The following is a 25191-nucleotide window of genomic DNA, read 5'->3' on the forward strand; positions in this document are numbered from 1 at the left end:
TTTTCCATATGGGGACATTTTTTAACAAAGTGAAAAGCAAACAAGCTACTTTGTTGTGCAAAAAAAAATGTGTTCCACAGAGAGATGTGAAGATGAAGGTCAGCTGTTATGGCTGGCTGCATCATTATGTCTCAAGCTGAATGTCACCCACATAGTCACCAGTGCTCAGTGTCACACTGGGAGGTTTGGCAGGGAGGGGAGGAACTGCAGAGGCCTAAGAAAAATCAAACCAGAGAAGTTAATAAAGCTGGTGCCATCTGGAACCTCATCTAGTCTGTACCACCCTCGAAGATGCAGCCTGAAAGGGTCTGTCTTTTCAAGATGGGCCAGGTGAAGGAGGGACAGCAACGTCACCCAGAGAGGGTGAATAGAAATGTAAGGGCCAAACATCCCAGCAGGACTGGGAAAATCTCCAAAGAAAACCAGGGAAAATCAGTAAAAATATGAGCAGTTTTGCCCTCAGCCCACAATAGATGCTTGCTCAGTTCTTATTTGAGGACAAGGGGACAAGCACTGACTCTTCAGCAGAAAGCCTAGCTGCTAGTCTCCTAGTTTTAATTCACAGTTCTTATATCCCATGAAAGCAGTCAATTTACTTAATTTTGGGGTAATATTGGTGGGAACACCTCCTACTCTTTGGAAGCCAGCTGCTTTGCAGCCAAAAACGCTAACTACTGAGAGCAGGTGAAGAGCAAGAATGAGTGTCCTTGTAGGCTGATAACCCTGTGGCTAGGGACAACCACTGCAATTTTCAAGCTGTTGCCTGGGCACCGAGCCCAGTCCCAGAGGCAGTACTGCAGCCCTCCTACAGGCACTGAAGCCCTTCAGGAGAGTTTCATAGTTCATCCTCACATCAGAACTCAAGTCTCCTCTACTCACAAGGGACTTACATCAGCACCATGAACCTACTCTGAGAGGCAAGAGCTGAAATCATAAGCATATGCTGTGCTGTTCAGCACTTTAGTGTTTTCCTCAGATCTGGCTGATATGGTACTATTAATTGTTGTATTAGACCACCACTAGAATCACGTAGCCATTTCTCACACAACCAAAACCAGTTCCTGTTAAGTCAGTGAATCTATCTGAATACAGCTCTAAGTACTTCCTTTTCAAAAGAAAGACATCTTAATAGAGATCTCCCAAAATAACAGGTATTTTACAGCAACCTGTGGTATTTCTTAGGTTAGGATAAAAATACTAATTTATCAGTACTTTAAAGCATATGACATTGTTCTTTTAAATAAAGGAAGGAAAACTGAAAATATTCATTGTGAAATTAACTTTTCCATCTATCCAAGTCAGTGCACTGTTTGTTTAGTTCTTTTAATACATAGCTTTCATATAAAAAAATTTTGGCTTTTGTTATGGCAACCACATTTATTCATGGACTTATTATATCCCCAGTACTTCAGTAATATGTACCATATGTAATTTACAAAGTGTAAGTTGATTGGTTTTCACAATTAGCTTCAAATATCAGAAAGCTTCTGACTATGGCAATAACCTCAGGTTTGTATTTGCCTGAAAATATAAAGTTTGGTGATTGCATCATTCCTCCTCAGCAAAACTACAGCCAGCAGAATCAGTGCCCAGCCCTTACAAAAGGGTGATATGAGCTGCCCCTGCCTTTGTAGAGATGCCTCGTTGAGGTGGCCTGGACCAGAAAGTCTCTAGCAGCAGCTTTAGGTCAGCTCTCCTCCTCTTTCATTCCAAGTGAGTGGCAGCACAGTGCCTTGGCATCAGAAGGTTTCCAGTAAGCAAAAGCGTGAAAAATTCACTATGAACTCACCTGTAGTCTCTGAAGTCAAATATTCACTGTCAACCTCAAAAGTTTGGAGACAAATTGTAAAACATTTTTATGCATATTTTCTTGTATTTTACAAAAACTCTACATTCTATAGAAACTTACAGAATGAGACACCTTCTGATGCCACCCATACATGTTGCTGAAACCCACTAATATTATATAAAAGTCTGTCTTTGTTTGTAATGCTGCAGTATGAACTGAGAAGTTGCCAGGATTGTCCTACAGCAAGTCAGAGCTATGGGGAGGGATGGAAAGAACTAAAATGAAAATCTTTTAAAAATTTAGTTATAAAAGGAAGAAGAGAGGACTGCTATTGCTAAAGTCTCTCTCTAATGTGACTAGAGAGGCATAGGAGTAAGAGAAATTCAATTAGTAACGTATTTTATTCACATCATGTCTGGCAAGAGGGCTATTGGCTTCACTTTACTAAATGGAAGATTCCAAACATACTGGATAGGTTAATAATAAGCTCCTACCAAGGACATTCAGATTATGTATCGCAGTTAGGGTTTAATTCACACTAATGCACACAAACGCAAGAGAAAAGGCTGACAGAACCATTTCCCTGGAGTTTCTCTGACATGATGCCTCATACAGGTCAACAAAGTTCAAGATGTGTTTTTGCCAAGTGATGCTGTGGCTTTATGCAGAGGTCTGTGGGAGAAGACAGGATTTTTCTTGCTCCATGGGTTGCCCATTAATGCTCCTCACAGCTGGTAGAAGAGCTGTACCCTCAAGCTGTGGTGGGACATGAATGTGGACCTGGGGAGCTACACACCAGGGAATGACAAGGAAACTCACTGGGGCTCCTCCCATCTCCCTTGGAGAGGGAAGAGTGAACCTTGCCCAGTCCTTTCTGTCCTCATTTCTCTTTAGAGAGGATTCAGGTCTGGAATCCTCCTCAGGTTCCTCCTCCCAAATGGAGGAAGCACTTTCTGGTAGATCTGATCCCAGACACCTGCTAGAGAGGGGAGCACAAGATTTCCGCTTTCTTTTGTACAGTATTTCCCACAGATATCATAAAAAGGTCCTTTCCTCAACATACAGGTTTTTAGATCACCAACAAATAAGTCCCTGTAGAAAGCCCAGCTGCCCATCTCCAGCCTGGAGACTTTGCTCCAGGATCCAGGTGCCCCTTGGCGAATCATCTAACTTTGCAAAAAAAGAAGAGACCAGGACAAGGCACGGATCTAAGAGTACTCCGTCATCTTTAAGGAAACTAGCTGAGGCTACAAAATCCTTCAGAGTGAGAGTTACTCACCTGCTCAATATCTTGATCACTGATTTCTTCAAGGTACTTTTTAAAAGGATTGGGCTGATAGGGCTCCTCCTTTTGCTGTGTACTCTTTCCTTTCACCAGCACGGGACGAATGACGCCAGGTTTTGTCTTGACCCATACCACATCCAGGAGAAAAGAGATGGAAGAAAAATAAAATAAAATGCTTTACAATTTACAGAATATTTTTTAGACAAGGCAACTTCAGTGGGGCTGAACAGACTAGATTTTTTTAAATTTCATTAATAACATATTTCACCATCGAAATCATTCAAGTGTCGTGCTGCCTGGCCTACTTTTAATACAGATTGTGGACAAAAATGGCAAGAGCTGTTTTTATGCCCAGAATCTCATGACTGACATCTGTTGGTTACCAACACAAAGATAGATGCTGGGCTGTCAGATTATGGTTTGTGGGCTTTGTTGGCTAGTTTTGTTAGCTGTTCAGGTGCTTCTTGATAAGGTCATCAAGTCAGACTTTATGCACAACCACACATCTGCTTTCACTCTGGCTCCTCAAAACAGTAACTGTGAAATAAGGAAGGGCAACCTGATGCTGTTAAGCTACACTCAGGCAGCAACATATTAGGGGAAAGTCTTTCTGGAGAATAATACCAGTGACTGCATGCTGGATTTTGACAGCATCTTTAAGAGTTCACTTGGAAAAGTACAATTTTAGAGATTTTAATCAGGGTTGATGTATGATACCCCTCATTTCAGACAAATCAGGTTATTTAATCAAGAAAAAGTCTCTTGGTTAGCTACCAGCCAACCAAAAAATTGACTATTAACTTGTCAATTTAGTACATCTGTGATTTTCAGAATTCTTACAGTAAAGTCTGACATGATGGATTGTGGCATAAACTAAACAGAGGCTAGGGTATAATTTTAAAATAGATAACTTGTTTGGTAAGCAAAGAAAAGGAAGAAAAAAGTGTACATTCTCACTGGAATTTGGTAAGTACTGAAGTCCTGGAGGGGTCTGTGATTGAATTTAAACTTTCAAATAAGTTGATTATATTCTTCTCTGTTATGGATAAACCGTAGAAAATGGCCAGTCTTTGTCACAACTGATATAGGCAACAACAGGACTGCTGCTGAGTAGCTTCTATGGTTGCAGCCCAGAGGGGCAGCTTGTTCATCTGGGACTGAGAAATAGGTACTGTCATAGTTCCCCATCCTCAGTACCCAGTGGGGTATAAAAATGCAGAAAAGAAACTCGATTCACAATTAGATTTATTTATAAGGTTTAGGCTATGTACATTTAACAACTCCATGCTGCCCATTTATAAGAGCAATACACTTAAGCGGTCTGTCTGGAAAAAAAAAGAAACTTAGCGTGGCTACCAGGTCAAGGGAGGTGATTCTGCCCCTCTGCTCTGCTCTCGTGAGACCACCTGCAGTACTGTGTTCAGCTCTGGAGTCCCCAACACAAGAAGGATACAGAGCTATAGGAGCTAGTCCAAGGGAGGGCCACAAAGATGATTCGAAGGCTGGAGCACCTCTGCTATGAAGACAGGCTGAGAGAGTTGGGGCTCTGAGGTGAAGGCAGCAGAGGTAGTAAGGAGCTCAACACACATAAGAAAAGCAAGGCCTAGGCAGCAAAAAAATCTTCCCTTAGCTTTGTGTTTTATCCCCTCCCTCCTTTCCACAGGTTGGGGCCCTTTCATCTGCCTTTTCGAATAAGAAGATACATATTCAACTGAAAGCAAAAAATCAGCCATGAGGTGATACTATTTTTTTTTAAAAGAATGATAACTGCCAAGTTACATTAAAAACTTTTTAATTAAGAAGGTCAACTTAGTGAAAGATGCAGTGCTCATTTAATGGATTATAGTCCATAGATCACGACTATTTCTTTGTAGGATTAACTGTAAAGTACTTATTGTCCTCTCCAAGATTTCTGAGAAGAGTTTGTAAAAGTAAGACTCCTGGCTTTCAACAGAAAGCTAAACATAAAAATAAAAAAAGCAGCTACAGTTGTTATGAAGTCATCATTACACAGACAAAAGACCTGTGGCCTTCTCACACTCCTCCACACCTTGTAACCATGCAAATAAAAGCCCATCGAGGTACCTGAACTCACCAAGGATAAGCTATTCTCCTTAGGTAGGAAACCTCTTCCAAAAGTACGCTATAGAAATGCTTTTAAGGAAGCATTTTCTAAACAACATCATGCACTCAAGTGCTGATTGAGTCATATGTTTATGTCTGACTCTGCTAACAGAGTCACAGATATCAGCCAGCAACCAGAATTTGAAATACTCTATTAGCTCCCAGACAAGTTATATAAAATCTTTGATACAAAACTAAAAATTCGACTTCTTTCTTTGATAGCAGAAGACACAATTGACACTGCTGAGAAACAAGCTAAAACTTAGTCTTGCCATGGAAAGTGTTGGTCTTCCTACAACAGCTCTGAGAAATGGTAAAGGCTGTTATGGCAACAATGAGCTGCCATCATACGGCTACAGCCCAATTAGCGAATTACACAGGACCAAGACACAAGCTCCAGAGCTGACCCATAATCAGTTGTACTGATTCGGTGCCAGGATGCTCCCTGGCATGGTTTTGGCCCAGATCAGCAAACGCAGAGTCAGAAATAGGAGGACAGGCTGGGCCAGGGCACCTGTCGATAGACAGTATGGTCATGGCCACCCTTCTTCAGCAACAAAAGATATTTTGGCTGTACTCAAATGAGCCTTGCATGATATTTAACTCAAAAGTCAGAAGACTGAACTTCTCGTTGGTAGGTGTGTGGGCTTGTTCACCTCTAATTTTTTCCTCTGTTATTATGACACTGGTTGTCCCTGAGATCTTGCTGAAACTGGTAAGGTCCCAGTTGCAATCCTGTTCCTCTCAGCAGAGGCCTAAACTCCTGTGAGCCCCATGTTTCTCCTAGACAAGTCACTGTCACTTCCCCTTATCCAGAGCATACAGACATCCCCAAAGTATATAGGGCCAAACCCTTCTTTGGTAGTTAGCAATGACTGCAGTCACACATTGCAGTGCTCTGTGTCACTACACAGATACGAAGTCTTTCTGGATACCTGAACAGCTTTCCTGTAAACAAGAAAGTTGCTTCTTAAAGTTTAACAAGGAATTGGCTTTTTAAAATGTTTTCGATGCAGGGCTGTTTTGAAGCAGCCAGGCTCTGAGACAACCAGATAAATGATTAATGAAAATATGACATGATCAGATAGAAATGTATAACAAAACAGGAGAGCTAGCCTTGGGATAAAAGAGTTAGCTGCCCTCTCTCTCTCTTCCTTTCTGCACCGAGTCCTTCAGACCTCACTTAACACCTAGCAAGCACCAAGTCTGTTTGTCTGCAGAGCTTTTATATCCAACTTTTCTGTACAAATAGTCACTTGTAGTCTTTGAAGCCTTCTGTTTCAAATGGGATAACCAAAAAGTTCCCTCATGGAGAGGAACCATTCACAGTTCTTTCCAACAAACTTATCGTTTTTGGGGGGAAAGAGACCCTGAGGCAGATGGGGCAAGTATGCAATGCAGCAAACGCAGCAAATACTGTCATCTTCTGTCAGCACTGAGAAGAGTCATCTGAGGAGCCTATAAACTATTGAGAGCACCTGCTTTCAGATGGTGAGGAACTGGCTCCCTTGTCAAGAAGGAGCATTGCCACTTCCACTGTCAACAAAAGGATGCTTTTGTCCTAACAATACAGACACAGACACTTTGTCTAGTTGAACTGTGGAGCACATTAAAATATTCCTCTTCTGTTTCTTTTCTGCCACAGATTAGTCTTCACAAGGGGAAATACATTATTGAACATATTATTTTATTTTTATTTCCCTTCTAAGAGGCCTTACACTTGCAAAAATGCAATAAAACATTCCAGGCATTGTATCAGTCTACAATGAAGTTCTCCTTTAGTATATTTGAAGATGTGAAGTCATATAACTGTGGTTAAAAGGACTTCCTCTTCCTCCTCATTCACATCACTGAAAAGCCTAGAAAGAAAGGATAGTTATTTTCTCCAACTTCATGCTGAAGCAGCAACAGGTCTTGCACCAGACCACAGACAACAAGGACAGTCGCCTGTTTGAAATTCATGTTTTCTTTATTTTTGTTCATACTGAAATATTGCCTTTCAAGAAACAGATGAATTTTCAACAAGATGTCGGATACCATACTGTATTATGATTCCCACTGACTCTGTGCTAAACTAAGCTGAAACTAAAATCAAGAGATTTAGCCCTTTTCCATTCTACTCACAGTACAGGGATGAGTCTTCTCTTCAACAGCTGGAGAAAAGGGATAGACTCACAGTAAGAATTATTTGAAAGAGGCAATAACCTCTGCTACCATTCTGGGACCAGCAGAGGAGCAAGTCTGAGATCAGAAAAGGGAGCAGGTTTGCCCAGGCACTGCTCGCTGCCAAGGCTGGTGGCAGGGAAGAGAATAAGGGCAAGCCCTTAACACTGATGCTGCTCTCTGCTTCCCTCTCTGCTTCCTTCCCTTTCTTCAGGAAACTCTTTTAGCATATTTTCCTTTGATATGTCATGAATCTCTTTTGTTTCCTACTTTGTTATGTGGTGACTCTGTATGGACCACTCCTTAGTATAACTGACACATTTCACTTCAGTGATGCCTGCCATTTGGTGCTTCAGAAAGTATGGATATAGACCCATGTCAAGGACTGCCTTCCAGAAGTCACTCATCAGTGCTCAAAGGTCATTAAATCATTTGTAGCTGGACAGATGCACCCAAAACCCCTGATTTTATGCTACATCTGACAACTATCATAGAATAATAGAATCATAGAATCATAATCACAGAATTGTAAAATGGTTTGGGTTGGAAGGGAAGATCTCCTAGTTCCAACCCTTCTGCCATGGGCAGGGACACCTGCCTCTAGATCAGGTTGCTCAAAGTCTCATCCAACCTGGCCTTGAACAATTCCAGGGATGGGGCATCCACAGCTCCTCTGGGCAACCTATTCCTGTGCTTCACCACCCTCAGATTGAAGAATTTCTGCCTTATATCTAATCTAAAGTTTAAAGCCATTGCCCCTTATCCTGTCACTCCATGCCCTTGCAAAAAGTCCCTCTTCAGCTTTCTTGCAGACCCCCTTTAGGTACTGGAAGGCTGATAGTAGGTCTTCCTGGAGCTTTCTCTTCTATGCTATATTTGATGTAATTTTGAACTGAAATAGGTCTTAAAAGATGTTGAATTTAGTACTGTTTCACTTGAAAGCGATCACACCATAGTTCTTGAGATGTCATATTCTCAACCATGGTTTAATTAATTTCATGAAGCTTTGGGCTCAACAGCTTTAAATGTAGGAAATACAGAAACCTCACTAATACATGTGTTTCGAAATGAATTAAGTAGAGAAAAAATACTTCAAGCTGCCAAATTATATCTAAAATACCTCAGAACAAAAATACACTATAGAAATATGTCTAGATATTAAATGAAACACTCCAGCTTTAACTCCATGACCAGACCATGAGGATTGTTATCCATTTTTCTCTAATGCTCTTCTTCCTTCAAATGCTTGAACTCATCTTCTTCTACTTAGCCTTGAGTCCCTGCAACACTAACCACAATTCTTTTCATGCAAGAAACTGCACTGTGTTTTCTGTTACTATCTTTTAAACCTTCTTACAAAATAGAGAAATACCACTCTGTATTTGCTCTAAATATATATGCCTCCTCTCCTACTATTTTTGTGTATAAATACATTTTGATAAATCCTTCCATTACACACTCAAACATGTGAATGACTGTTGCAGCATTAACATTTCTGAACCAAAAAAATCTAGGAAAATGCTACCAAGGTATGCAAGACTGATCGCACACGAATTTTGTCTTAATTGCTTAATATATAAAGAAAAAAAGTTATAGTTAATGATAACAGTAATATTGTGTGTAGTGTTGGTGTTCTGGGTATGGCTCTGCACTTTGTTATCATGAGTCATTCATAGTCATCTTTTAAAAGAGTAGAAAATCTGTTGATGAGAGTCATAGTGACATGCCCAATGCTTTGTCTGTCCATTGGACAAAAGTCAAATAGTTGAGCAGTATAGATAAGACATTTCTGGTCACCATAAATAATTGGTCTATGGTATAGTCAGTCAGAGACTGAGGAGAAGTAATTACCTGAATCATAAATCTTGCAAAATTTCTAAGTCAAAGTGAGAAGAATCATTCATGAATAGAGATCACAATGTGCTCAGAGACAGCATTACTCTCTGAACAAAAGACACATACAAGAATTCCACTGTAGTGATTTCAATTTAAAACAAGTGAAATAAAATATATAGTTAAATAATTAAACTAGTTATTAAAAAAGAGTAAAAAAAAAATCAAAGGAGCTGTCAAAAGAACGAAATGGTTGTAAGTGACCAGAACACTGTTTAAGAGAGTAATGTTTCAGAGAAGCTGTGCATCAACTTATAAGAAGACTTTAAAAGATCAAAGAGTAGTGTAAAGGAGTGAAAAAGGGAATAAGGAGGAAAAAGCTCCAAAGATAGAAAGTTGTATTCAAATACAGTTTAGAGGAAAAAAGAAAGAAGAGAAAAAAAAAAAAAAAACCAAACCACACTTGCTAAATTTCATTACAACTGAAAGTTTATGGGGCCAGTAGATATAATCAAGACATAAGAAAGAGGTATGAAGAAGAGGATACTAAGGCTGAAAATTAATTCCTCACTTCAGCTCTTCTTACAGAAAAACTTAGGGAGCTTCTCACACTGGCAACTAAACAATTTGGAGGAACTCTCTCAAGTACAATGTCAATAAGACAGATTTGAGAACAAATCAATAAAATGAGCAAATAAAGTGCAAGGAATAAATAAAGTTCTAAAGAAACTCCAGTGTGAAATTGCCATGCTATGAATCATGATATTTAACTTACTCCTTCAGATATAATCAGCTCCAGAAGAATGAGAAGTGACAACTGTGGGGCAGGTTTTCCTACAGGATCCTGAAGGGGACCAGGACCCATGACATTTCAAGCTGTGCAAAGCAGTAGGAACAAACGATACTAAAGAACAGAACTAGTATACATTTGGACAAAAAATAGGGAAAGGCTTTTGAAAGGGCACTCATGCCTGACAAATCTTTTACAGTTATTTTAGAGTCAGTGATGCAAGAAAGCTGGCTAATATGGCAGATGTAGGTTATGTTTAAACTAGCGATACGAGAATTTTTCAGCATCTAGGAACACACATTAGGTGAAATCAAGTGAAAATCAACAGACCATCTTAAGTGAGGCTCAGTGTTTGGATTTTTTCCCACCAGGTCCCTAAATGCATGACTAGGGATAATAAAATGAGGTTGCATCACAGATTATAAAGTTCAGTGGATGTGCAGCCATGCTGCACTTGGATTTCCAAAGGCTTTGGTGAAGGTCTTTCAGCAGGGTCTACTAAAGAAACAAAACTATTATGGAGTAAAAGATAATATTTCCTGTGAACTAGTTAAAAGATAGGACAGAAAAGGTTGGAATAAACTTCAGAGTGGAAGGAAGACAGAAGTAGAGTTCCTCAGAGGCATGCTCTGGAATCCGAGCTTTGAATCGTGGATGTAGATCAGCTAGAAAAGAGTGGCTACTAAGGTGACAAAGTTTACTGGTAATACTGAATCATTCCACGGAGTAAAAACAAAATATCAGTGCAAAGAGTTGCAGATAGATCTTATAATACTGAATGAATGAATGATAAAAAGGCAGGTGAAACTTAACCGAATTCAACACTGATACATTTCACAGGGAAAAACTAAACTACATCCTAAATTTACACATGCAGTGATGAACTGGTTAGCTCAGAAACTAACTCTCACTACTCAGGAAACATAACTTGAATTTATCGCATACAGTTCTATGTAATGCTCAATATAAGTAAGAATAACTAAATAAATTACTGGAATTGATAAGAAAGGAATAGAAATAACAATGAAGAACCTTATCACATCATCATGTAAACAGGAAGTGCTGTGTTCAGAGCTAGACAAGAGCAGTTTATGGTTTTAGTCTCCCAAACTCAAACACAAAAACCTGAAAAAGATATAGAAAAGAGCAACAAGGATCATCAAAGATATGGGACACTATCCATACTTCCTGAAGAGTGATAAAGCAATTTTGACTTTCCTGTATGAAAAAGAGATGACTGATAGGGTATTATGGTTAATATCCAGAAAATCATTAATATTATTTAGAAAGTGAAGAAAGAGCTATTATTTGCCATTTCAGTACAAGAACTGAGGTCAAGCGGTAGGTTTAAAACAGAGAAATAAAGCACTATTTCACATGATGCATAATTAAAAAGTAAACTCTATTGCTACAGAATGTTGTAGAGACCAAAGTACAACAGGATTCAAAAAGTAACTGGAAAAAGTCATGAAAGAGGTGGTCAAAGATTACCAAAAAGAAGAAATTGATTCAGGAAGTCCCTAAAGTTCCATTAGTTGAAATACAATGGAGAAATTCTCTCATTCACATCTCATTTTTTCCCCAAGTATTCATTAGAGGTCACTATCACTTGAACAGGCTCCATGACTACTCTTCTTCAGAAAGTTTGACTCCAACAGCACTAGATTGTGATCTGATGCATCATCTTCCTTTCTTTATTCGATTTTATCCTTGCATTTCACTAGTTAAGCCAGCTTTGATTTAAACCAATATGTAAGAAAAAAATATATGCCAGAATGGTGTTGCATAAAAATAAAATTTTAGAATTGGAATATTAAGAGTACAAGAACAGCAGTAGACTCTATAGTTGTCATAGACCTCAAGATTCAGCAAGGCTCTGTTTTGTCGTTTGGATTTACAAGTGGCACCAGGATTTACAGTTACTTGAAACAGGTGTATATTCAGTACAGAAGAAAGCAATGCAGCTTTGTAGAAGCAATGCAGCTTTGTAGGAGAATGACTGCAGCTTCTTTCAAAGTCTAAGAAAGTAAATAATAATTACTTTAGATTTTGATTACTTCAAATTTTGAAAAAAAGCGTAACAGCTGTGCTTTACATACCAGCTGACTGTCTGTCATCATAGGTGTCGATTTGTAAAGGTTGGCCTGCAAAAAAGGTAAATATATACAGTATCACAGACATTATCATAGTTTTTATTGCAATGACAGAAGAAAAATCCAAAAGGATAAGGTTTTTCACTGATGATGGTTCACTGTTTCACTGTTAGTGGTTCCTGAATAGCAAAGTAATGCGTTAGCATTTGCCATTTCACTTGTATTTTTCTGAGGCCTCTTTTAAGAGGAGGAAATATATATGGACAGCAGTATGCTTAGGTACCGAAGCTTTTACCACTGATGCAGTGATGCACAATTGACAAGAGAAGCTAAAATATTGTCATTTCCATTTTATCTCTAGGTATAATCAAAAAAGAATGCCTGTCGTTAAAATTTTAGGGATACTCTAAGTGCAACAAAATTTCACTTTTTCATCTTGATCTAATCTTGAAAAATATATCTTAATATTTCTGAATCTGCCTTTGTCTGTTAATTTGCAGCATCAATGTTATTAACACTATCAGTTGTGTAGGAAGCTCAGTCTAACCTTCTTATCCTTCTGACTTTGCATTATGAAATCCAGAACAGTCCTACTCGAGCGTTATGTTTTCTATGAATATATATTGAGGAGCAGAAGCCCTGTTTCAAGGATCAAGGGTAAATGTGCTAAATGCAAAGCATCTGTGTTTGTATGTGATATAGTCATGTGCCACGTGCTGCGGCAAGAGTCAGGACTTCTGGTGATCAGCTCCTTCAAACTCTGTAGCAGTTCCTCTGGATAACACCGTGTTTCTGCACAGATAACATGCCTATCCTTGATGTGGGCGTGATTTGCAGGCCTTGAGACTCTAAAATGTGAGAATTCTTCAGTGTAGTGGTAAAAAAGTACTAGATACAATGGTTAGATGTTATGGCTGTAGCATAAGACAAGTCAGTGTCACTACTGCACCTTCTGTAGAATCATAGAATCATAGAAGGATCACTACAGTTGGCTTTTTGTTGACTCAACCACATCTTCTCACCGTTCAAGCAGAAAAGCAATTCTAGCACGTTTGGAGAGAAAAAAAACCATGGTTTTCCTTTGCTCCCCCATGACAAAGACTTTGCAGAGATTTGGCCACAGAACTCTAGCTGTGGTCTCCTAAGTGCTAAACAGAGATGTTGAATCACTCCCTGGACCTGCTGGCTCGGTTCCTTCATTGGTGGTGAGAATAGTGTCACCACGAGTCATGGTGGAAGACTGTGCTCCTCACTGAGAGCGCACTCACGTCTCTGAACACAGCATCTGGCGGAGGAAGCCTTCCCACTCACACAGGGACAGCAGTGATTTAGCACTAAATCTGCAAGTACATCTTCTGCCCTTAACAGAGTAAAATAGAATTTTTACTAGTGGTTACTTACGTACTAAAGATTCATGTTATTAATCAAGTGTGACGACCAACCTCATTGTGAGCTTAAAGACATCAAAACACTTCAGAATGATCTACAGATATAAGTAGCTGGCACTAAATTATCTCACTTTGGTGGTGCAAATTAAGAGCAAACTTCATTTCAAAGGGGTTACTTGAAATGTATATAAGCACAGCAGACCACAGATGAAGAAAAATGCTACTTATTTCTGCACATCTGTGCATTTGTAGCTGCTTTATGTACTCTCATTTTTTCACTTCTCAGTTTGAAGTTTGTAACACTTAAAAAGGAATTTCTGTAGAATAGAACTGTAAAGAAGAACAAAATTGTCAATAATATGCAAAGTAATTATTCCAATTAATCATGAGAAACTATTTTTAAAATACTTGTAAGTGGGGCTAAATGACAAAATCATAAATTTGATAGAATTTGGAATTAAAGTTAAGAAAGCTTTCCTAGGTGACAGTAATTATATGGAAACAAAATAACTAAGTACATGTATTAGAGCACTCAATAGCAATAAAAGTCATTTACTTAGTGAATTATTACGTTTACATTATTAAAAATCAGCAATATCATCCCTAAAGCCAACAGAAATACACTATCATAAAATGGTGAATAGGATCATATAAAATACCACACAGTTTAAAAAGCTATTAAATGACAACTGTAGTGGTTAGTTGGTACAAACTGCTGTAATTTAACTGAAGTCAGACCTTTCTCAGTACTTTTTATACACTCCCTTACTGTTTCTGCAATCATTTACAGCCTTAAAAGGTTCTGAAGTGCATGAGAAGACAAAGAGTAATTGAGGCCAAGACAAACCTATGCCATTTTAATTGTTAAGTGGCAGGATATTTCAACATATTTGTGCAGTCTACTACTGCATATAACCTATTGAATTAATTAGTAATATTATCATGTGTGTATACATATATATGTGCTTGTGTGTTTATAAATAATGCTTTCATATGATGACAGATGTTCCTATCCCTGACTCATAAACAAATTAAAGCTTTTCTTTTAACTGAAAACACCCTCAAAGCAACATTTTGACAAATTTCTCAATATCAGACATCATGCATACAAAAGAATTAAGAAAATTATATTGCTAAATTACCATTTTAATTCTTTCTAGTAAAACTAATTCAATTGCATAAAAGAAGAGCTTACTTCTAAAGGAAAAAAGATTTGCTAAAAGAGATGTTAAAAGAGATTGGCTGAATCATTACTCCAAGATAGCTCACATGAGACACCACAGATCTCCTGAGAGAACTCATAATTTGATATTGTAATAACAAATATCCTTATAACACTTACTTTTCAGTCTCTACCGGAGACACTGTTTGACTGGCTCAAAATAGGCATCTTGTTTCAAAACAGACATCTTGTATTAAGAAATGTTGCCCCCTGGACTACATCTCCTCTAGTCAACGAAATTCAGCACACACACAGGCTCAGGAACAGGTCCTTTGCAGTTAATGGTTAGCACACTCTTTTGCCTGCTTTGGTCCGCACCAACTATCACTCTTCCCGAGAATACTCCATCATGGTCCAGAGGGTAGCACAGAGCGTGCTACTCCCTGTAGGCTGAAGAGATGAGAGCACCTTGGTCCTTGTTCTGGGCTGGGAGGCTTGCTTTGAGAAGGGAGAAGCAAAATGGGAGGAGGAGAAGATAACTCTATGGAAAACCACTTCACTGTGACCTTGCCCCAAGGGGCAGAGAACAAGCTCCTATCTGGTTTATGAGCTGGGACAAAAATATCCTTTGTTTGTCTTACCTAACTGTATCCCTAGGCATATTAGTTGGATGCCTGAGTTTATGGTATATGTCAGCCACAGTTTTGGGACCTGGAAATCTGCACTGAAGAGGTATTAAATATACTCTGTTTTCACAGACTACCTCTGAAACGCACTCTTTTATTTAATTAAAAAGCTCTCTTCCAATATTCTTTCTAATTAGTATGAGCCAGCACAATCTGTCAAGTAAAAATCACAGTATGCAATAAAATATGCATACCACCACATTCAAGAAGTAAAATTGAATTGATCAGTCAAGCATTGTGCTAGCATAAAACTGGAAGGCCTCTATTGCTTTGCCAGCAGTGCTTTGATTTGAGGTTCAATAGAAATGACGAATGATGAATAATAAGCAGAGATTTCTCACCACATGACTAGACGAATTGTAAGTAAAATATGGAACCTGCAGTAACTGTGTGTGCTAGTGAGAATTAAAATGTTAATTGGGTCTAATATTTCAATAATTGTACAGATGACTCAATATAGAGATTTTCTTTCTATGTTGGAACATGTGTATAAGTGTTCATCTAAGGCTAAACTGTGGGTTTTCAGCCAGCTCTATAGCATGGAAGGAAAAGATTGAGTCAACTCCAAATTCTGATGGATAGGCAAGAATCAAAGGACTTCTACCAAAGCAAGTCCCCTACAGTGCAGGTTGAGTTTGAACAAATACATCCTTCAACACCTGTAACAGTTTATTTGCCAAATAGCTGAGCTCTTGCTCCATGCTTGAACCAAACAACAACAAAGAAGTGTGTGAATAAATTAATTTCTACATCATAGTCACACAGGTAAAATTGTCAGTAGACACCACACTGAAGAGATTCCAGCCATGATGGATTTACAGCAGTGGGAAGATATCTCAAGTCTCAATTGCTAGTGCTCTAACATGCTCACTTCTCTGTACTAGAGTCAACACCTCATATTATGAGCAGATGCCTGTGTCTGCTGTGTGCAGACTCACCCAGTATCGCAGCAAAAGTAGATAAACAAGACATTTCTGCAAGTAACATAGAGTAATTATAAAAGTACTTACATATCTGGTTTCACGCCCAGCTGCTCTTTGCAGCGTTGTTGACACCTTGTACAAAACAAACAGATATATTAAGAGCAAAGGGTTACTCAAAGAGATTTTCATCATTGTGACAAGTTGTTAATTGCTCAAATTCAAGACAACTTCAGTTTTCAAGAAAGATTCATGAGATACATGAGAATAAGGTGTATTAAAGTTTTGCTTGAGATGCTTACTGTGGAAAATACTGTATTTCATTTTTACTTCTCAAAAACATTGATCACATTCTATTGAGGATGGTCTTTAAATTATCTCTCAGAACTCTCACAACAAAATGCTTATTAGTAGACAGCCGTAGATGTGGTTGTCCCATGAAATTTAAGTTACATTTGCTCACAAAATAACCTGAAATTGCACCTTTCCATGTTCTCATTTGCTTATAAATTATACTCCTTTTTCATTTTTATCTATGACTCTCTTCCACCCTCAGTTTAAGCACTTTGCTCTCTCATTCTAAAGTTTTCACAATCTTTAGCTTTGTCCCTATGCTGCATCCTGTTAAACTCACCTTTTGCCCCCTTTATTTGGTTTTAGCACTGCTAACTGATGTCTTCCATTTGGTCACGGCTCAATTCTCAATTGCCCAAGGAAGTAAGTTTTGGATGGTATAGATCAAAAGTCCAACTTAACAGTAGCATTTCAGTGCGGGCGCTGGAAAACATTTCCTCAATAACAGTCTCTGTCTGTTTTTTCTGCTACTATCCTGTTCCGTCTTTCAGCTGCCTGAAGCCTGATTCACCACTGCGTGCTGGTTGACAGAAGTAATTTCAAAAAGGAAAATTAAATTTGAAGTGTGTATTGAACATACCCACTCAGGAATGCTGGTTCTGTGCCCTATTTTTGCATGGAGGACTGGACATTGTGCAGGATATTTTGAATGCATTAACTTTTTGATGTGTTCCTCTGCCAAAAATGCCTTTCCCCCTGTTTCCAGTTGGATTTCTGCCATTCTCACTTTCCTATAGCTAGTAACTTAAATTTACCTGGGGCAAACTGAATATAGGATCCTCCTCTCTTGGTTGTTCATCTTTCTGAACCCAGAAGGCACACAAATATAATATAGTGAAACCAGAAGTTTATAAAAAGTTATTCCTGCCTCTCACTAACTGTTTCTGAGTTATCCAGGACAAATGGCTGTAGCAGACATCCCCCTCCTGTGAGGGGCCAGAGTTGAAAGGAAATCAGCGCTTAAGTCTACGTACTAATTTAATTAACCCATTATTTGAAAATTAATAATGAATATAAAAAAATATTTGTTCTGAAAGATGTTTCCAATCACTGGAGCCAGAAACATTGGCTCCTCTCTAGTAAGGACCCATAGATGGGATGAAATCTGGGAGATGGCCAGAGACCCTGAAACATGGAACGCAAGGTATGAAGGATTTCTTTCTTGCAGATCCTAGCCTCTGAAACCTTAATAAACAGTTTCTCTTTCAGAACATAACTCCTTCTTACTTCAGGAAAGCATCCTGCAACGAAAACTGCATTGACTCCAGGGCTACAGTTCTGTCCTTCCATTTCCAGACATTCCAATTACCAGACAATACTACTGGTGTTGGATCTCTTAACTGAAGCTTTCTTTTGCCATAGGCTTTAAAGTTTGCTTTATGTCTACCTGGAAAGAGCATTTGGACTTATTCACCTACCTTGTTGACATCTGCCTCTGTGCTCATCTGCAGGAAACTTGGAGAAGATTCACATCGACGCTGGAAAATGATTTGCAACAGAGAATAGACTTATTAGTGACAAGTGACAAAAGGAAAGGGAGAGAAAAAGTCGATCCCCCATACAGATGGGTTACCATAGTCAATGGGTCCTGCAGGACTTGATCAATGACAGCACACAGCTCTTCTGTTTGTTGTCTGAGCTGGGCAGGAGAGCACATCTGAAAAAGGAGGACGCATCACTCAGTTAACCTTTGCTTTTTGAATTCAAATAGAGATTTGAAAGAGATATAACAGCACTACCTCTGAATGGGTGTCCAAAGCAGTGCCTTCAGCCCCACTAGCCATCTTGGCTGGCTCTTCTAATGCCTGCAATTCAAAAGATTTCGGTGTGATACTGAGTTCAAAATTTTAAAAACCAAGCAAACATACACTTTGCAATACTATGTTTCCAAATGTGGTACTTTTTGTTTCACCGTAGAAAGATGGAAAAAGAAGAAATTACAGGTCTAGTAAGGATCTTTGGGTTGCCAACTTTTGATTCTGAATTGAGAGGGGCGGTTTGCAGAGAGGGAGAGAGCTACGTGAACCGTCTCTTCTTTTAGAGATCAGAAACTACCAATTTGAATTGTCTTCTCCTTCAACAATGCCCCCCTCCTTCACAGTAAATGTAAGGCGGCGAACGTGCACCATGTGCCCCAGAGGTGATGGATGGCTGCCTGCTGTGTGCCATCGGAGGAAAGCCTCCGGCTGTAAGCAGGCAGACAAGGTGGGGGTCTAAGAACACAGGAGGCACTTTCTTTTCCTTCAGTAGATGTTTTCTTTAAAAAGTGCCTCCTGTTTAAATGATTCCACATTGCAACAAAAACAGTGCTCAACGTTTTTGGATTTTAGCTTGAAATCAAAATTGTATAGAGTAAAATATGAGCTATACATATGCGATACCACACTAGAACATAACTGCTCTATGGAGGTATGCAATTTCTCCAAAATGAAACACAAGCTTCTTGGGCTTGGATATACCTCCTGCTTTCCTACACCTGTACTTGGAGCAGGTTTCAGAACAGTGGGAATCAGTTTGCTGATCCCTCTGCTTTATCAAGAAACTCACAAAACACTCTCAAAAGCCAAACTCCAGTGCTCAGTTCCCTTTTCATCTTCATCCAGAGTCTGAGAGGCACATTCTCACCACTATCACCCATTTTTACTTTGAAGCGATTTTCAAACAGACTCCGTGCCGAGACCAGAAATTGCTCTGGAAGCCTGCTGATGTGATGCCGGACTACAGCAGAGGGACCTGCAGGGTTTGTGGACTTTTTTGTTTAACACATTATTTTTTCTGAAGTTTCTTTTTGCTAGTTATTTGCAAAAAATAATTATAATAAGAGAAAAAAAGAGCATTCACGTAAAGAAATTTTTCATGCATGTGGGATTCTGTGGGAACAGACTGATCCCAGTGCAGAGGATATCAGAGCTGACAGTCACAGAAGGCATCCATGGAGCTGAAGGAAAATGGCAGAATATTTAAAAAAAATTAGAAAATAAGAGAAGTAATTATTTCTGAGTTTAATTTTACTGAATATATATTTTTTTCTCTCCTTGCCCAGCTACTGGCAGAATACATCTATCTATGTGTAATTGAAAAGTTAATGACAATTTACTTTTGATGTTATTTTAATACCATCCACAAATGAACTTGCACAGAAGCACATTTATGGAACACTGTGTCTGCTATCAGAGAGTACAGTAAGAAAGAATGAAGAATAGTTTCTTTCCAGACACATTTCTTCCCTCTTTTCCAGCTTTAGACAAACCTGTTGGTCTTAGAGTAGTTAGAGTTCAAATAGAAAAAAGTAAAGGAATTATTATTTTTGACATACAGAAATTAATATAATCTTATCCCAAGACCAAAAATGAAAAGTTAAATAGTCTTTCTCATCTCTGCTGTCTTATCACTGTTTTCCAGCTAAATTCTCAAATCAACAGCCAGTCCTGTAGAAGAGAAAGGCTCAGCTAGAGAGTGCTCAGCACTACACTGCAGTACCATGTCCCCTGTTCAGCTTCACTCAAGATTACATACTCCTGGTAAACATAAAATGAAGTGATAAAATGAAGTAGAAGAGTCATTCCAGTACTTATTAAGGCCAGGATTGACAAAGCAGCCTGTTATAGAGAGACAATGAATCTGAATGTGAGTTAGGAAAAACAACCTGTTTCACTAAAATAAGTTCAGTGCGTTCAGTCACGTATTCAGAATGGAGAAGTTGCTAAGCTTTTCAAAACCCCCAAGAAATAAGTAAAGTAATTAACATAATAAAGTAATTGTTAAGAAAAATATGTTTCTGTTTCAAATTCACTTCACCAGAGCAGTGGGAGACGGTGAACACAAAGGTAAGAAACAACTACCCAGAAGCTACTGAGGAGTCTTTCTAGAGGAACTACAGCTCATTCACAAGTCTGTGTTCAGAACCAAGATTCTGAATAATTTAAGTACCAAACATCCATCAGTTTCAGTAGAAATTGAGAATCCAATATATTTCCATTTTGAAGCCTTCCCTGACTAAAGCACTCAGACGAGTGCAGCACGAAGACCTATGTGGTCCATAGTCCCCCTGAGATATGGCCATCACTTGGGAGCCATGCTAGAGATAGCTGCAGTGTTCTTTTCGCCTTTTGAATCTTTGGAGAAGGAAAAATCAGTCTTCCAAGTGGTCTATCTAGTTTCTTTACCTGTTTTTTTATCTCTCTTTTTTTTTTTCTATTTGGTCAGTCCAAGTCCACGAAACAGAAGAAACCAAAATAACTGGATTTTAGGAATCCCTATCATCTTTGCAAGGAAAAATGTTTCTGTTTAATCTGTTGTTAGCTTTTCAAAACCAACTAAATTCTTTTGCCAGCAGTCTTTTTTTTATATATATATTTCTCCATAGAGAAAACTGTGAGATTAAAAACTACAATGTTTGAGAATTCATTACTGGAGTTATCATGCATTAATGTTATGATTAATTTAAAGCATTAGTGTTATCAACAGTACTGTTGATTAGTGCTATCAACAGTATTCAGGCTTCACTTCCTACTCTGATGGTCTAACAGTATCAAAAGCGGAACATTCCTATTCAGGCATTCAATTTTTTTTATTATATATCAAAAACAACAACGGGACCACAATTTAAAAGAAGAGTGCAATTTAGATAATGTGAATGTATTTGTGGCAGAATTTAAATATTCAGATGAAACAGCCAGTTGCTGAATGGTTATTTTTTTCCTTGCAAAAGGCAACTTTGAGGATATGATGCATATATGTCATTGATGTCAGTGATGACTACAACCCTTCCCTCCTCTTTCTTCCAAGCCAAAAAGCTGTATCAGAGCAGAAAGGATATTGGTAAATGGTCCAAACAGGATCTCCAATATTTTCTTAGAAGAATAGAAGCTCTTGGCAACATATAGAAAATACAGAACATAGTTTCATCCACCAATGAGTCACTTCAATAGTAGGTAAAAAAACGCGAATACCGTAACCTGGATCTGACACAGCTTCCTTCTTACTGTGAAAATCCTGGGCTGAGCAAAACCCAAGAAGTTTCCTCTTCTTTTATTTCTTTTGCATATTTTTCCCATTAGTATCTTTTCTAAGCCTTCGGCATATGCAAAAAAAGAAAAAATCTCTCTATGTAATGGAACTTCACTTACCATGAGTTCTTTTAAATCATTCATTCAAGATCCTGGGAGATGATACTGAAAAGACCTGACTACTTTTCCTCTTATAAAACAATTAATATTAAAAGCTTCAAGGTCTTTGAAAGAAAGAGGGGAGCTCATAGCCTTCTCTTACACTGGCATGCTTGGTTATTACAGATTAACTAAGCCCTTTATCACTCTACGACTGCACAAATTATTTTCTTTCTTTCTTACCAGTAGGTATTGATCTCTAGTCTTGAGAAGCATTTTGACATGAACGTATAATCTGGATGCAAGAAATTCATTTAGTAAGTCCACACCAGAAGTACTTGGGGAAAAAATAGAATCTTTCTTGATCAAGACATTCTCAACAAAGTGTTGTCAGAAACACTTTCCAGAAATGCTATTATTCCAGAAACAATAGCCAATTGTCGAGCAGTTAGATCTACCACCAGGAAAAACTGGCCTCCAACTTCCTGCTGCATGATTTCAAGGAGTGACTTGAATCTGCATTTGCCATGATCAGTTCCTATACCAAAGGATGTTTGATAAACCGCGTCCTGGGCTGCATCAAGAGGAGCATGGCCAGCAGGTCGAGGGAGGTGATTCTCCCCCTCTACTCTGCCCTCGTGAGACCTCACTTGGAGTACTGCGTCCAGTTCTGGAGTCCCCAACATAAGAAGGACATGGACCAGTTGGAGAGGGTCCAGAGGAGGGCCACGAAGATGATAAGAGGGCTGGAGCACCTTTCCTATGAGGACAGGCTGAAAGAGTTGGGGCTGTTCAGCCTGGAGAAGAGGAGGCTCCGGGGTGACCTTATAGCGGTCTTCCAGTACCTCAAGGGGGCCTACAGGAAAGATGGGGAGAGGCTGTTCAGGAGGGCCAGTTATGATAGGACAAGGGGTAATGGTTTTAAAATAGAGGGAGGTAGGTTCAGGTTGGATATTAGGAAAAAATTTTTTACTATGAGAGTGGTAGAACACTGGAACAGGTTGCCCAGAGAGGTGGTGGATGCTCCATCCCTGGAGACGTTCAAGGCCCGGTTGGACAAGGCCCTGAGCAACCTGATCTAGTTGGAGATATCCCTGTTCCTTGCAGGGGGGTTGGACTAGATGACCTTTGAAGGTCCCTTCCAGCCCTAACCATTCTATGATTCTATGATTCTATGATAATACAATAGGTAAGAGTTCCCTCAAGGCAAGAACATATAGCTGGGTCTCTGATGTAGCAGATCACTGCCATATTTGTTAAATTGCATTTCTTTTTTTTTTTTATGAAAAGAAAAAACACCCTCATTTTCCTTCTGCATGAGGAGGAAAATGCCTTTTTTTTTCCCCTTTTTCCTTTTTTTTTCTCTGCAAAGAGAATATACTACACTGCTGGCTGTCTTCTCTGTAGGTGACAAGATGAAATTACCAGGTCTTTGGAGTTTTCCTAAAAGTGTAACATCATCTGGAAAGACTGTTTTAGATTCTGTTGAAGTTAGCCAAATTGCATATCCATAACCTAAAATATTTGTTCTTTAAAATAGAAGATTTTTTCTACATTTCTTTAAAATTGAAATTGTTATTCTTTACTTGTAGTTAGTTGATAAATGCAAGCCAGATAATTCCATAGTGCTTTCATTTGCATCTCTTCCATCCATAGTCAGTTATACTTAGTGCTTTTCAGAAGACTTGGTAAGCATAGGATAAACCTTGACTGTGAAGCAGGTGTGCTTCATGGCATACCTCATCATCCCGGTTTCACCACAGTTCAAACTGGGGGAAGTTTGAGCAGAACATTTGCAGCGCCTCTCCCCTCCCCCAAGTCTATATGCTCAAGTTTCCCTCTCATGAGAATGATGCCCAGATAAGAGGAGTTCACTCTAATCAGCATGCAGAGGGGGTGTATATCTGAACAAATACAGAAAACCTAATTCCACTGCATAGACCTTTCTGTAGATCAAAGACCACTGAATTGTTAAGAGAAGACATTTTTGGTTTGCAGCTCCAAGGTGCCCAACAGTTTTGGGGTTACATCTCAAATTTGACTTAATTCTGAAGATGAAGTAGGATCTGGTTTAAGAGACTGTCTACTTAAAGTTAAGAATTTTGCTGTAGCTCCCTGAAATAAACTCTTTATCACTGTCTATTCTGACTGAAAGCTGTTTTTATAGATATTTGATAAATACAATCTCTAAATAATAGATGCATTACTTTTTAAATACTATCTGATTAGGAATGGAATTTTGAATTAGATGGTGATCACTTCTTCGTAATTGTGGAAGCTATACAAGAGCGAATGTCAGTAGAGGGGTGACTCACTGACTCAACATTAATAAGGCCAGAAGGAATCACAGCAATCACTTCGTCTGACCTTTTCTTTAAACCACAGAACTGCCTGGAATTACTGTATGAAGTGCTAGAAAAGTGTCCTGTCTAGATTTTTCAATTTCTGTGATAAAGAGTCCATTTCAGTCTCCGGAAATTTTTTTCTAATGGTTAATTAATTCTTTCTGCCAAACTTCTGCCTTATGCCTGCATTATACTTGACCAGCTTTCTCTTCTATCCAGTGGATCCTGTCATCTGCTGGGCTGAAGAGTTCATTATCACAATTTGTGGACCTGCCTCATTACTATGAATCTGTGTGGCTATGATGGCACTGCTGACTGACCATGGTTACCGCCACCCGTTATCATGATTCCTGTTCTCCTTGCTCAGGTGCTGTGAAGCTGTGCCCTTGCTGGTGTCCTGCCAGTTTTGTTGTCACCCTGGCTCCTGGTTCAGCATCCCTGGGGAGCAACTCACTCTTGCTGCTCCCAGAGAGAGCCTGATCATGCTGAAGATAAGTCCCTTAAAAGCCAGTTTTAGCTCTTCTGGCTGTGAAGGAAGTTACAGCCCAGTCTTTCCAATCCTGGATTGGGCTTTTTCTGAGCAGTGCATAGGTGATGTGAGGAACATCAGGTTCACACAAACTCAAACAGCTGGAAAGCATGCCAATTACGAGATTTGATGAGATTAAGCCACTTCTAAGGTTGCCAAAGTATACACATATATGGGCATCAAGCCTTTTCTTCCCTGCTAATGAGCACAGATTTGAAAAATTCACTTTCAGTAAGTGTACTGGAGGATAAGAACATGTTCTAGAAAAACCATTAAGAAGATGATAGCCTAATGGCTTCATAAGAAGTTGAAAAATGCTAGCTGATATTAAACATCTACACGCACATGAAATAAAAAAATTACTTGACAAAGAAAGTTAGACACAAGGAGACAATTTAGAGGTAGACAAAACATTGTACCTGACATGATGTATCAATGGCAGTTTTCTATCATGGGATCTAATTAATATGGCACATGAGTTGTCACTAGGATCACATCACAGTTCTGACTAATCTTATTTCTCATGACCACTCAAATTAAGTAATATAATTACTCACGCAGTGGAAAAAGTTGACTTCTGAGAATGTCTATTTCCAGTTCAATCACATAGCAAAACACTTTT

General features: G+C 38.9%; 1 protein-coding gene across 1 annotated transcript in view; it reads right to left on the reverse strand.

Moving 5' to 3' along the window:
- MLIP (muscular LMNA interacting protein) overlaps positions 1-25191 on the reverse strand; it is a 49376-nt gene that overhangs the window by 4122 nt on the left and 20063 nt on the right. Inside the window, 6 exon segments of the mRNA XM_086625326.1 lie at positions 3069-3194; positions 12084-12128; positions 16324-16368; positions 18006-18065; positions 18161-18244; positions 18327-18392. Of these exon segments, the coding sequence (XP_086481452.1) occupies positions 3069-3194; positions 12084-12128; positions 16324-16368; positions 18006-18065; positions 18161-18244; positions 18327-18392 (426 nt within the window).

Source organism: Tauraco erythrolophus, chromosome 2, assembly GCF_009769465.1.
Source record: "Tauraco erythrolophus isolate bTauEry1 chromosome 2, bTauEry1.pri, whole genome shotgun sequence".
NCBI lineage: Eukaryota > Metazoa > Chordata > Aves > Musophagiformes > Musophagidae > Tauraco > Tauraco erythrolophus.